This window comes from Anomaloglossus baeobatrachus, chromosome 2, assembly GCF_048569485.1.
Source record: "Anomaloglossus baeobatrachus isolate aAnoBae1 chromosome 2, aAnoBae1.hap1, whole genome shotgun sequence".
NCBI classification, from domain to species: domain Eukaryota; kingdom Metazoa; phylum Chordata; class Amphibia; order Anura; family Aromobatidae; genus Anomaloglossus; species Anomaloglossus baeobatrachus.
Window position 1 is genome coordinate 190,191,737 of NC_134354.1, and position 13,511 is coordinate 190,205,247.

Here is a 13,511-nt window from a genome sequence, read left to right on the forward strand (position 1 = left end):
TGACACTGTACATAGGGGAGATCTCGGTCTGACACTGTACATAGGGGAGATCTCTGCCTCACACTGTACATAGGGGAGATCTCTGCCTCACACTGTACATAGAGGAGATCTCTGCCTCACACTCTACATAGAGGAGATCTCTGCCTCACACTACAAAGGGCCATATTTAATTTCTTGAGATCCTTGGCTGGCAATCTTTAAAGAGTAACTACACTTTTTATAAATCAACCATACAAGTGAAGAAAAAACTATAATATATTGTATCTTAAAGAGACATGGCTGACACGTATGACGATTTCTGGAGAGAGAATTGTACAGAGGGGCACTGTAGAGCCTTCTAGTGATTAAAGCCTGGTAAGATGCGCTGTACAACTTATCATAAAGTGAATAGATAGGCCAGTAATGGCAGCCAGTGGGCTATGAAGGGCTTGACACTTCCATCTGCCTCCGTTCTCCTCTCCCTGCTCGTCTCTGTAGCCTCCCTGCAGAGGGGCCGACCATGCGCAGAACGTACAAGCCATTCTCTATAATTTGTAAACATTGCCCCGGGGCAGATGGACGCCAAGTGAGGGGACGACCACGTGCTGTCATGGGAGCACCAGCTGTAACGTACAACATGAACTGCTATTACACGAGCCATCTGCCAATCACACTGCTCAGCCAATCACGAACGTCACTTTACACTGACGGGGCGGGGCTTACTCTGATCAGCTGATCCACAGTCCTCTCCAAGAGTCGGAAGCTGCAGGAGTCTTCATGGCGGCAGGTACCACACAACGTATGGTGGGGGGGGACACATGGACGGGACCATTGCGTGCACGGGGGTCAGCTGAAGCCAGTGTGCAGTGATGTGATCGCAGCAGTGTCTGCAGGTGTTTACATCTGTGGTGGGTGATTGGGTGGGGATGGAGTAATCCTGGCACTTCACTATGTGTGGCTGTGTAATGTGGCGTATAATGGCACTGAAAAGTGGCTGATGCCTTTCATAAATCGGTAACCTGGAGTTCGGCGGCGTGGAATAAGAATGAGTGTGTCCATGTTGCCTGTGTAGCACCCACATATGCTGCAGCGCTGTCACAGATTGTCGCACATCACAACTTTCTTCTTTACATGTAAGGCTATAGGAGAGATCTCATCAGCCGCTTTATACCAGAGGAGCGCTGATAAAATGTCGCAAATTCTTGAATAATGTGTAATTGCGCTAACAACGTTTGATGCCTGTTCCAACAACTATTTGACAAGTAGGAGGAGCTTAGCTAGAAGAGGCGGAGCCAAGCACCCATCATTCACTATAATCGCACCAGATAAAAGGCCGGAGCACTGAGTCCAGCACTCCGCAGCTCTTCATCAGGACCACAGCAAAAACCGCGAATCATTGCTCCATGTGTCAGGATCAAGGGGGCTTTACACGCAACGATATCGCTAACGATATGTCGTCGGGGGTCACGGAATTCGTGACGCACATCCGGCCTCGTTAGCGACGTCGTTGCGTGTGACACCTATGAGCGAGTGTTAACGATCAGAAATACTCACCTTATCGTTGATTGTTGACATGTCGTTCATTTTCAAAATATCGTTGCTGGACGCAGGTTGTTGGTTGTTCCTGAGGCAGCACACATCGCTACGTGTGACACCCCGGGAAAGACTAACAGCAGCGTTCCTGCGTCCTCCTACAATGAGGTGGGCGTGTCGTTAATGCGGCAGGTCTCCGCCCCTCCGCTTCTATTGGCGGGCCAGTTTGTGACGTCTCTGTGACGCCGAACGAACCTCCCCCTTAAAAAAGAGGTTGTTCGAGGCCTAGCGACATTATGCGCCATGGGCAGCGATTTGCCGTGACGGGCGGGTGCTTTCACGAGCGACATCGCTAGCGTGTAAAGCAGCCTTTAGGCTCTGTTTTCCTGGATAAGCAACAATTGTCTGTCCTGTGCTGATGGTTTGCTACCATGTATTAGCACAGGTCGGGTCGAATTCACATCATCACATAGCAGCTTTAATTTTTCGTCCATATTGCAGCACTAAATCCAACTCCAAGCATGAGTCTTGTGACCTAACAGTCATTCACATAGTTCAGGTCACAGTCCGGCTGAGACAAGATACTTTCACGTAAATTAGCCCTTACTCCCACCCTAAGGCTGTGTGCCCACGTGTGTGCGCTCTGCACCGCAGCGTAACGTCACTGCATGTGCGCTTCAGAGCGCAGCTGAAAAGCTCCGTTAAGAAGCTTCGGTGACTGCCGATTTCATGCACTCTGGATGCAGCCCCTCCCATAGACAGAGCGGGGGCTGCATGCAAAGAGCACGAAAGAAGTGACATGCCACTTGTTAGAACGCAGCGATTTGGCAGCAGCCAAAGCGCTGCGCTCTAATACACCACTTGGGCATGGATTAGGCACAATGTCCATAGATTAGGCTGGGGACATAGGACGCATGCAGTTACGCTGCGGTGCAGATCGCAGCGTAACTGCATGAAAATACGCCACGTGGGCTCATAGCCTAATAGATGAGTGTTGTTGGAAAGTGACTATATAATTAAAAACTTTTGCAATTTACTCCTATTAAAATTTCCAGCCGTTTTTGGATATTAATCTTTTATTTTCCTTTATGTACAGCTTGTTGCCTTAGTGATTGACCACCTTTACAGTCTGTCAGTAGTGGTCGAATATGCACAGCGCTTACAAGCTCTTTTCTATTGTTCTTGCGGGATCCCTGGAGCGCGCTGTTAGCATCAAAACACAATGCTACACTGCAGTGGAGGTCGGTCTCCTTAGCAACAAGCTATAAACAAAAAACAACATTAATATCTCAATATCGACTGCAAATTTTAAGCAGCAGAAATTTGCAATAATTTGTTCTTTTTTACAAACACCATCTAACAGTAGTCATCTGTGAATACGGAAATAAGCCTTTTAAAGGGCCTTTCCTGCTTAAACGTGCCATCACCCCTCAATTGGAGAGGTAACAGCTGCTAGATCACCATGTTGTCCCCTGGTGATGAGACCGCAGCCTGAGGCCTCTTTGACATGTCCATGTAAAACGTTGGCGTTTTGCACAGACTGTGTTTAAGGTGCGTGTAGCCATCCGTGTGCTGTGATTTTTGGCATACGTGTGTTGTCCGTGTGCTATCCCTGATAGTACACTGAGAGAAGGAACTTTTTACTCACCTGTCCCCATTGCTGAGGTCTCCGACGCTGCTACTTCCGGGTCTGTGGTGCAGTGAACATTCATGAGCATAATGAGCGGTCCTCGAAAGCAAGTGACAGCAGCGTAGAAGACCGCAGCGCTGGAGGCAAGTGACATTTAATTTCGACATGTTTTCTCCAGTATATGTCACATGGATCACATCAGTGTGTGGTCCGTGTGACACCCGTGCTGCAGGACAAAAAAGGGCACCATGTGCAGCACACGGACACAGGTCCGTGAGAAAACTTGGATGTGTGCGCAGACCCATTGATTTCAATGAGTCTGTGTATGTCTGTGTCTCTGGTATGTATGAAAATAGACGTCATACATACTGGAATCACTGACGTGTGAAGGGAGCCTAAGGCTACTTTCATACATCCGGTTTGAGCAGTGCGGCTCAATCCGGCTGTGAAACCTATGCAACGGAAGTGGCGAAAACACCGCATCCTTTGCATAAGTTTTTACATGCGGCCCGTCCAGTTTTTTCCGGTTGCGGCATGCTACTGAGCATGCGCAGTGGAAGAAACCGCATGTGGCGGCCGGATGCATTTTTTTCCGCATCGCGCCGCATCCGGCGTCCATAGGCATGCATTGAAAAATGCGCCGCAGCGGCTGGATGCGGCGCGATGCAGTTTTTTTGCCGGAGCAAAAAACGTTCCAGGCAACGTTCCATCCGGCCGCGGCATCGGCTAAATCTGCCGCATGCGGCAAAAACCGGACCGAACGCAAGCCCGTGGGCACAATATGGCACTAATGTAAGTCTATGCAAAAAAAACACGCAACCGGCGGCAAAAAAAACCTTTGCGGTTTTTCTGCAGAGCGCCGTATTGTGCCGCAGAGCAAAAACCGGATGTGTGAAAGTAGCCTAAAAGAGTTGAATGAAGCCGCACTGACTGGAGACCCTCAGCACCAAGAATATGAAATGTCTCTTATTGGGCATTTGCTCTAGTGTAAGCATCCTAGGGGACTGAGAAGAGCATGGAGGGGAGCGACATCACGAGGCAAGAAGTGCGTGGGCACAATTTGTCAATCTTTTGTCTTTTGTTAAGTTGGATAATTCCTTTATCTAGAGCTAACAGGCGGATGGAAAAATGACATTGTACATTTTCATTAACACTTCTGCAACCACATAACCCTCATACTAACATTATGATTTCTGGCCTTAGAAGCAAAAGAAGTGAAGGAGCCTCCCACCAAGTTAGAAGATTCAGAGGTACAATGCTTAAAATGTTCATTAAAGGGGTTGTCCGGCCTTATGATATTGGTGATGTATCAATATATCAGATCAGCACTTCCACCGATCGGCTTCTTTTCAGCTCTGGCACATTGAACAGAGCGCGAACTGCACAGCTCCATACACCATGTAGTGGCCATTGCTGAATTGAATGAGAGCGGGATCCGCAGAACCTGAGAGCAGCCAGGTGTCAAGGTTTGAAGGCTGATGATCATTTGACCCTCTTCATATGTCATTGATAACCTAACCCAAGGACACGTTATTACTATGATAGGTTGGACAACCCCTATATCCATCATTTGGGTGATTAGATAGAAATGTAATGTGTAACGCATTTTTTTTCTTTTCTAGGATTCAGATTCCAGTGAAGAGAACTGCAGCACCTCAGAAAGTAAGATGTCTGTCAGGAGTATAAAGAACTGTAATAATAATAATATTTATTTATATGGCGCCAACATATTCTGCAGCAGAAATATAAAAACTGTTGGAAATTGAATCAAAGATTTCACAATGTCGTATTCTTTTCATTTGCCTGGCTAGTTATTTTGCCAAGAAGTCATTGAAGGTTTGTGTATGTGGTTTATTAGGCTGGTTTCACATCTGCAGTATTTTGCCGCACTGCCGGATCCAGCACAAATGCGGTACAGTTCTATACAGTTCACAGGAATCCCGTCAAGCTCCGGTCACATGCTGTCTCATGCTCCGGTCACATGACTGAATGTGACCGGAGCTTGCCGCGATGCCTGTGAACTGTATAGAACTGTACTGCATTTGTGTCGGATCTGGCAGTGCGGCAAAATACCGCAGATGTGATACCAGCCTTAGAGGGTCTCCCTCTTTAGTGTAACCCAAACCCTGGTGGACCTTAAAGGCCCAGTCACACACCAACTTACCAGCGATCCCGAAAACGATGCGACCTGATAGAGATCGCAGGTAAGTCGCTGGGAGGTCGCAGGTGAGATGTCACACAATCAGATCTTTCCCGTGATGCAGGAACAATACAGGTCGCAGTAGCATCCTGTATAACGATCTCAGCAGTCACTGTGACTCTGTCACACAGTGTCAAACACAGCGATGTGTCCTGCCCAGCAGGACATCGCCTTTGAAGAAAATGGCCTGGACCATTCTGCAACGACTAGAGATCTCACAGCAGGGGCCTGATCGCTGGTAGGTATCACACATAACAAGATCGCTAACGGGATCGCTACTGCGTCACAGAAACCGTGACTCGGCAGCGATCTCGCTAGCGATCTCGTTATGTGTGACGGTACCTTAACTGTCAGTTTTACATCCCACGTTTCTGTAAGCAGTGTCCCAAATACCACTTTAAGGGCAGATGTCACGGATGAAAAGAATTTCAACAAGCCTAATCCTATTGTTCTGAGGGGACCATAAACTTGTGTCTGACAGTGAGATTAACATTGATGGTCTATCCTTAGGATAGGTCATCAGTGTTTGATTGGCCGGGGTCTGGCACCAGGCACCCCCACCGTTCAGCTGTTCTCGGTGCCGGTGGTGGCAGCTGGAAATGCTCAGTTCCGGAGATGATCCGTCAACTGATAGCGGCTGTGGCCGGGTACTGCACATACTCCTCACATTCAAATCAATATTAAGCGGATGTACAGTACTCGGCTCTATCAGAAGATGGAGCAGCTCGAGAACTGAGCATTTTGACCCATCTGCTGCTGCCGCTGGCCCTGAGAACAGATGTTTGGTGGGGGCGCAGGGTGTCGTACCCTGGCCAGTGAGACATTGATGACCTATCCTAAAGCGGGCTTTGCACACTACGACATCGCAGGTGCGATGTCGGTGGGGTCAAATTGAAAGTGACGTACTTCCGGCATCTCATGCGACATCGTAGTGTGTAAAGGCTCGATGATACGATTAACGAGCGCAAAAGCGTCGTAATCGTATCATCGGTGCAGCGTCGGCGTAATCCATAATTACGCTGACGCAACGGTCCGATGTTGTTCCTCGCTCCTGCGGCAGCACACATCGCTGTGTGTGAAGTCGCAGGAGCGAGGAACATCTCCTACCGGCGTCACCGTGGCTTCCGTAGGATATGCGGAAGGAAGGAGGTGGGCGGGATGTTTACATCCCGCTCATCTCCGCTCCTATTGGCCGCCTGCCGTGTGACGTCGCTGTGACGCCGCACGACCCGCCCCCTTAATAAGGAGGTGGGTCGCCGGCCAGAGCGACGTCCCAGGACAGGTGAGTCCATGTGAAGCTGCCGTAGCGATAATGTTCGCTACGGCAGCTATCACAAGGATATCGCAGCTGCGACGGGGGCGGGGACTATTGCGCTCGGCATCGCAGCATCGGCTTGCGATGTCGCAGCATGCAAAGTACGCCTAAGGCTAGGCCATCAGTGTTATAGTGGCCAACCTTTTTAAAGGGTTGGCTGGGACTTTTATATTGATTCCCCATTTTTGGAAGAGGTCCTCAATATTTGATTGGTAGGAGTTTGATAACTGGCCCCCCACTGATCTGATCTGGGCTAGCAGAGGCCAAGTGTGCTTAATTGTAGAACTATATAGCACAGCTCCATCAGCGGTATAGTGGTCACCGCCAGGTACTGCACATCCACCCTTCATTGATTTGAAGGTCCACTTTCACTGAAATATTATTGTAAACAAGAGCTCCTAGGGGCGTCTGTTCAACAATAATCAGTGTAATCAGGCTGCCAATCCCTCGACAAACGAGCAAGATGAGCAAAGATGAGGAGAAATGATCTTTTGGGCTGCATAACATTCTTAACAGGGAATGGTCCTTTTGTAAACAGGATTTGTGCTGCTGAGAACAATGGCAGGCTATACGCACGGATGGCACTATTAATCATGTTTTATATAGAAACATTCCTATCTAAAGACAATTGAATCGGAAATATTTACGTAGGTAGACAAAATTTAATGATGCGCACAAATCCTGTTTACAATCTATTACAGATCATTCAGTGCTCATCATTAAGTCTTGTCTACCTATGTACCGTATTTTTCGCTTTATAAGACGCACCTGATTATAAGACGCACCCCCAAATTTGGTGAAGGAAAAGAGATTTTTTTTTAATGTTAAATGGGGTCCGTCTTAAAATGCCAGTGTCCATCTAACAAATCATAAAGGGTATATGTCCCTCATAGCCCCCCCCATCCTAAAATTAGTCCCCTTAATCTGGATATGGGCCTTTTGTATTGAATATCGCCCCCTTGTGCTGGCACACGTCCCACAGTTGTGCCACATGTCCCCCATTGATGGCACACGTCCCCTATTGCTGGCACATGCCTCCTATTGATGGAACACGTCCCCCTGTGCTGGAACACATCTCCTATTGCTGGCACATATCCCCTACAGCTGGCACAAGTCTCATATGGATGGCACACGTCCCCCTGTGCTGCCCATGGCCCCCTATGGATGGCACACCTCCCCCTGTGTTAGATATGGCCCCCCTATGGATGGCACACCTCCCCCTGTGTTAGATATGGCCCCCCTATGGATGGCACACCTCCCCCTGTGTTAGATATGGCCCCCTATGGATGGCACACCTCCCCCTGTGTTAGATATGGCCCCCCTATGGATGGCACACCTCCCCCTGTGTTAGATATGGCCCCCCTATGGATGGCACTCCTCCCCCTGTGTTAGATATGGCCCCCCTATGGATGGCACACCTCCCCCTGTGTTAGACATGGCCCCCCTATGGATGGCACACCTCCCCCTGTGTTAGACATGGCCCCCCTATGGATGGCACACCTCCCCCTGTGTTAGACATGGCCCCCCTATGGATGGCACACCTCCCCCTGTGTTAGATATGGCCCCCCTATGGATGGCACACCTCCCCCTGTGTTAGATATGGCCCCCCTATGGATGGCACACCTCCCCCTGTGTTAGATATGGCCCCCCTATGGATGGCACACCTCCCCCTGTGTTAGATATGGCCCCCCTATGGATGGCACACCTCCCCCTGTGTTAGATATGGCCCCCTATGGATGGCACACCTCCCCCTGGGTTAGATATGGCCCCCATGCTGCTGCTTATAGTAAAATAAACTCTTTCCTTATCTTCTCCAGTGCTGTCCTCCCTCATGTCTCCCTCTGTGCTGCTGACCTCCTGCACTTCCTGGTTCTCGGTGTCGGTCATGTGATCGGCACAGCAGAGTGATATCATCTCTGCGTGCCTGATCACAGCGGCAGCAGAGAGACCAGGGAGACATGCTGGAGGAGGTAAATAAAGAGTTTTTTATTTTACTATGGGCAGCAGCATGGGGGCCATATCTAACACAGGGGGGGCATGTGCCATCAAAGGGGGGCACAGGCAGATATAATATGCGCCCCAGCCCCAGCCCATCACCGTGGTGCGGTTTCAGCACCACAGTGATCGACAGCGGCAGTGCATATTATATGAGCGGGAGCAGGAGATCTAACGCTGCCCTCCTGCAGCTTTCACCAGCCCCCAGCAGCGCTCCAGAGCTGCCCCCAAACTGGCAATGCAAGTCGGTGGGTGTGTGAAGTAATCATACAGCATTGGGTGCTATCTGAGTGCCGTTCGTGGTTCATGACTGCTGGATATGAGAAAGTAGAGAGGTTGTTTTTTCTTATCTGAGACACTTGAGGTGAAACTGGGACCAAACTTGGATGAAGCTCAAATGGCACTGAACACAAGCACTGATGAAACCAAGACTGGTGTTCTTGAATGTGGAAATGTCTGAAGGAGCCCTAATCTCATCTCCGTATAGCACATTTAGCTGGGGTTGGTTGGGATAGATATCTGATATGTTCGGGCATACTAACCTTCAACCATGTGGACGGAGCCATGGACCTCGCTCAATGTGACATGACGTGGATGGCAATGGGAGAAGCCTCAGTGTTTTCTTGATCTATACTGAGATCCTATGAAGGGGCTTAAGCTGAGTCTAGCTCAATGTAAAGTTGGATATTAGAGTTGAGCAGAGATACATGGCACCATGGCCCAGCAGCCATTTTAGAGTCTGTGGTAGCCGGACCAGAGCCTCCTCCTACTGATGGCATACCCGTCACCTCCTCCGATTAGTATGCTCTTGGGATATCATGTGTGCAGCATGCTGCAACGTAAAGACATTGCAGGGCCTATTAATCAGAGGAGGTGCGCAGGCCTCTGCTCTGTCCTGGGGTCATGGACTACTGACATGGCTACTGGCCCAGGCTCCTGGGAATCTTTTTGCACGGCTCTATCTAATATTAAATCCATCTTTCTTCATGCTTATTTATTAACGGGATTATCTCTCCGCTTCTAAATACCAAGCTAACATTAGTGCAGCTTTCACGCGGATGGATTTCAGGGGCACGTTCTGTTATTAATCCAATATTTTGTTTTATTATAAGTCAATGTTCCTTATAAAAAGACAAGATTCTAAAAATGGAGGTAAATTAAGTCGAACCGTTGCCCTTAGCAACCTATTAGATGGCTACTTTCATTAGAATAATACCTGTAATCTGGTTGCTAGTGGCAACGGCTCAATTTTTTATTTTTTTTTACAAGTTTTGATCACTTTCCATTGCCACACAATGTTCCATATTTATATGATTCTTTATGGCTTTCCAGTGGATTTCCTTCGTGATCTTTTCTCTCGGACCCTGGGCATTGGGACCCCAGAAAAAGTCCTGGATGAATTGAGCCTGGACGGCGTGGGCAGGTTCTTGCTCAGTGGTAAATGTAAGTCACGTCTTCATTCTTTATCCCTAGGAATATCATGTAATATACAGTGACCGTACAACAATGCCAGCAGCCTTATTATACTGCAATCAGCTGTGATCACAGTGGAGTAAGCTGAATTACGGCTGTGTTCCCACGAGGAGTTTGTGTTTTTTACATGTATTTTTGTTTTGATTTTTTTTTTTTTTTACATGTTTTTACGGCATTTGTGACGCTACATTTTCGTCTCTTTTTGACAACTTTATTGCTATACTTCTATGGGAATAATCTGTGTTTTTGATGCACGCCCGCAGCAGAGACACACTAAAACAGCCTGTGCGGTTTGTTGTTTGTTTGTTTTTTTTTACCACCTATGCATCCAATACAAATCTATGGGAATAATTCGCACATAAAACTCAGTTGACATGTTGCGGTTGGAAGCACGCTCCGCAGGTCAGTTTACACGGAGAATAAAGCACAGTGGGCAGGAGATGTCTATAAATCTCATCATCTTTGCTGGAAATGTGCCCACGGAAAAGTGTCCTGAGGATATATCAGCAGGACATTCCGCAGGAGCTCCCAGAAATCCGCAGCACAACTTTGTCTGTTTTAATGCTGCAGATGTACAGCGGAATGTTGTGCGGATATGGTGCGGGCATTCTGGATTGAGGATACAGTACCATGGCTTTGGCACTGCATCCTCAATGCAGAACAAGTGCTGGGGTGATGGGGGAGTTCATACTTACCTCCATCATGCAGCACTTCACTTTCCGGCCGTGTCTGCACTGTGCAGGAGAAGGTGGGCGGGCCTGAACTAGCTCTGGCTGTCACATGACTGGAGCTCGTGCAGGCCCCGCCCACCTCCTTCCTGTACCTGGCTCCTCTGCACTCCTCTGCAGTGGTAGAAGTGACTCCGGTATCTGCTATCAAGGCAGGTAAGTATGGGACCCTGCGGAGAAACCCGCAGGAATAATTCACATGCTGCAGATTTTTCCGCAGGGAAATCCTCATTATTTCCGCTGCGGAAAAAAACAGCATGGGCACAGCACTCCCCAAATGCCATAGGAATGGCTGGGGACTCGCTGTACTGCGGATTTTTGAAAAAATCGCGGACAATTCCGCGAATTTTCCGCAGCATGGGCACATAGCCCAAGACTCTGCATTTTTTGCCACAGCAAAAATATGAAATGTTAAAAACTCACTAAAAGCTCATAATGGGCACAGAGCCTTAAAGGGGTTGTCCTGTCTAAAATAAGTCTGCAGTCACTCTATATATCACTGTTACTGCAGACTTATGAATCCTTCTTCCAATGTACACACTGTGCGCTGCAAGGATTAGCCGGTATCTGCGCTGAGAACGGCCGTGCAATTGTGCGATATGCACACCCGACTAGTGGGCGTGGCCTCACTCCATACACGTGTATTGAACAAGGCTGTACCCACTAGACTGATGCACCATCTAGTCGGAAGCGCCCATTCCATACACTTTTATTGTGTTATCATTTTAGACTGGATAACTCCTTTAAGGAACTCTCTGGCTTTATGCAAGTCCTCAGGGTGTGTACATGACACATGGATTCTCTCTTTGGTGCTTTTTATCTGTCCTGTCTGGAGTTTCTTCCTCTGCTCCTGGTGTCTGTTATTGTTTGCAGCGCTGACATCACGTCTACAACACTGCAGCCAATCAGCGAGCTCAGCAGCTCTGCTCATGTAGACGGAGCTCTCCACTCAGTGACTGCACCCATTGATTGGCTGCAGCACTGTTAACGTGATGTCATCACTACAGCTAACACCGGACCCCCAGGAGAAGCAGTATAGACTCTGCGCTGGACCTGGGGATGGTAAGTAAAGCACAGTTTGTTTTTTATAACAAACTGCAGCCAGGGATCCGTATTTTCTGAAAGGGGAAAACCCCTTTAACTCTTGTCTTGGTACTTTGTAATCTATATGTTCTATATCTTCCAGGTAAGAATGTGGTGTTTATGGTTGGAGCAGGCATCTCAACATGTGAGTATATTTTGTGTGTTTTCTAACATAATAGAAATTCCTCTACCAAACTCTAAAAGAAAAAAAAGCTCAGATTTAAAGAGAACCTGTCAGCAAAATTTTGCTAAGTAAAGTACACACATGACCATACTGTGGCTGTAACACTGATTAAAGTGACACCGGTGGGGAAGAAATCCCTTTTCTGGTTTTGATTAATCAGAGTTTGAAGTTTAATTATTTTACTCATTTACTTATTTAGTGCTATTAATTCCTCAGCGCTTTACAAACGCTTCCTGTAATTGTATGTTTGTGTGTCAGGGTGGGCCTGTGGGGGTCTTTTCTTGGTGCGCTGGCCCCTTAGTTATTCTCCTGTTTGACTGGCAGGATCCGTCAATGACCTGCCTTCTATTTTAAATATCGCGTTGGTGCACTAATATGTGGTCTCAAAGAAAAATTATGGTTTTCAATAAAACGGCGCCGGCGGTGCATGCGACGGCACATCTCCACGTTCGCATTCTTTTTCTTAATCTGCACATTCGCCAAGCCCTGTGTGCAGAGGACCAGTGCGGGAGTGCACACGAGAAGGCTTAGATCGTGGCTTCTCAAAATATCTTACCTGTGAAAGCAATATTGGAAGAGCGATATAGTTATATAAAAAAACAAGTTCTGCCACACTGTACCACCAATCAATTAATCTACAAATTCAATAGCATTTTTCTGTCTACCTAGTTAGATAGGAATAGAGTGATAGGTATTCTACGTATAAACAGTGCTTTGTGAAAGTATTCGGCCCCCTTGAATTTTTCAACCTTTTCCCACATTTCAGGCTTCAAACATAAAGATAAAAAATTTACATTTTATGGTGAAGAATCAACAACAAGTGGGACACAATTGTGAAGTTGAAGGAATTGCATTGCTTATTTTATACTTTTTTAAACATAAAAAACTGAAAAGTGGGGCGTGCAATATTATTCGTCCCCTTTACTTTCAGTGCAGCAAAATCACTCCAGAAGTTCATTGAGGATCTTTGAATGATCCAATGTGGTCCTAAATGACTGATGATGATAAATATAATCCACCTGTGTGTAATCAAGTCTCCGTATAAATGCACCTGCTCTGTGATAGTCTCAGTGTTCTGTTTAAAGCAAAGAGAGCATCACGAAGACCAAGGAACACAACAGGCAGGTCCGCGATACTGTTGTGGAGAAGTTTAAAGCCGGATTTGGTTACAAAAAGATTTCCAAAACTTTAAACATCACAAGGAGCACTGTGCAAGCGATCATATTGAAATGGAAGGAGTATGATATCACTGCAAATCTACCAAGACCCGGCCGTCCATCCAAACTTTCATCTTCAAACAAGGAGAAGACTGATCAGAGATGCAGCCAAAAGGCCCATGATCACTCTGGATGAACTGCAGAGATCTACAGCTGAGGTGAGAGAATCTGTCC

General features: G+C 47.5%; 1 protein-coding gene across 2 annotated transcripts in view; it reads left to right on the top strand.

Annotated features, from left to right (window-relative positions):
- Nucleotides 1-252: 252 nt before the first annotated feature.
- The window catches only part of SIRT2 (sirtuin 2), an 89,378-nt gene continuing 76,119 nt past the window's right edge, over nt 253-13,511 (top strand). The window contains exons 1-5 of one of the 2 annotated variants that reach the window (XM_075335557.1): nt 253-354; nt 4,346-4,392; nt 4,765-4,804; nt 9,985-10,095; nt 12,040-12,081. In XM_075335557.1, the coding sequence (XP_075191672.1) occupies nt 4,804; nt 9,985-10,095; nt 12,040-12,081 (154 nt within the window). In that variant the 5' untranslated portion in view covers nt 253-354; nt 4,346-4,392; nt 4,765-4,803. Of the gene's footprint in view, nt 355-703; nt 767-4,345; nt 4,393-4,764; nt 4,805-9,984; nt 10,096-12,039; nt 12,082-13,511 lie in introns of those variants that run through there. The other variant, XM_075335556.1, reaches the window with a different exon arrangement.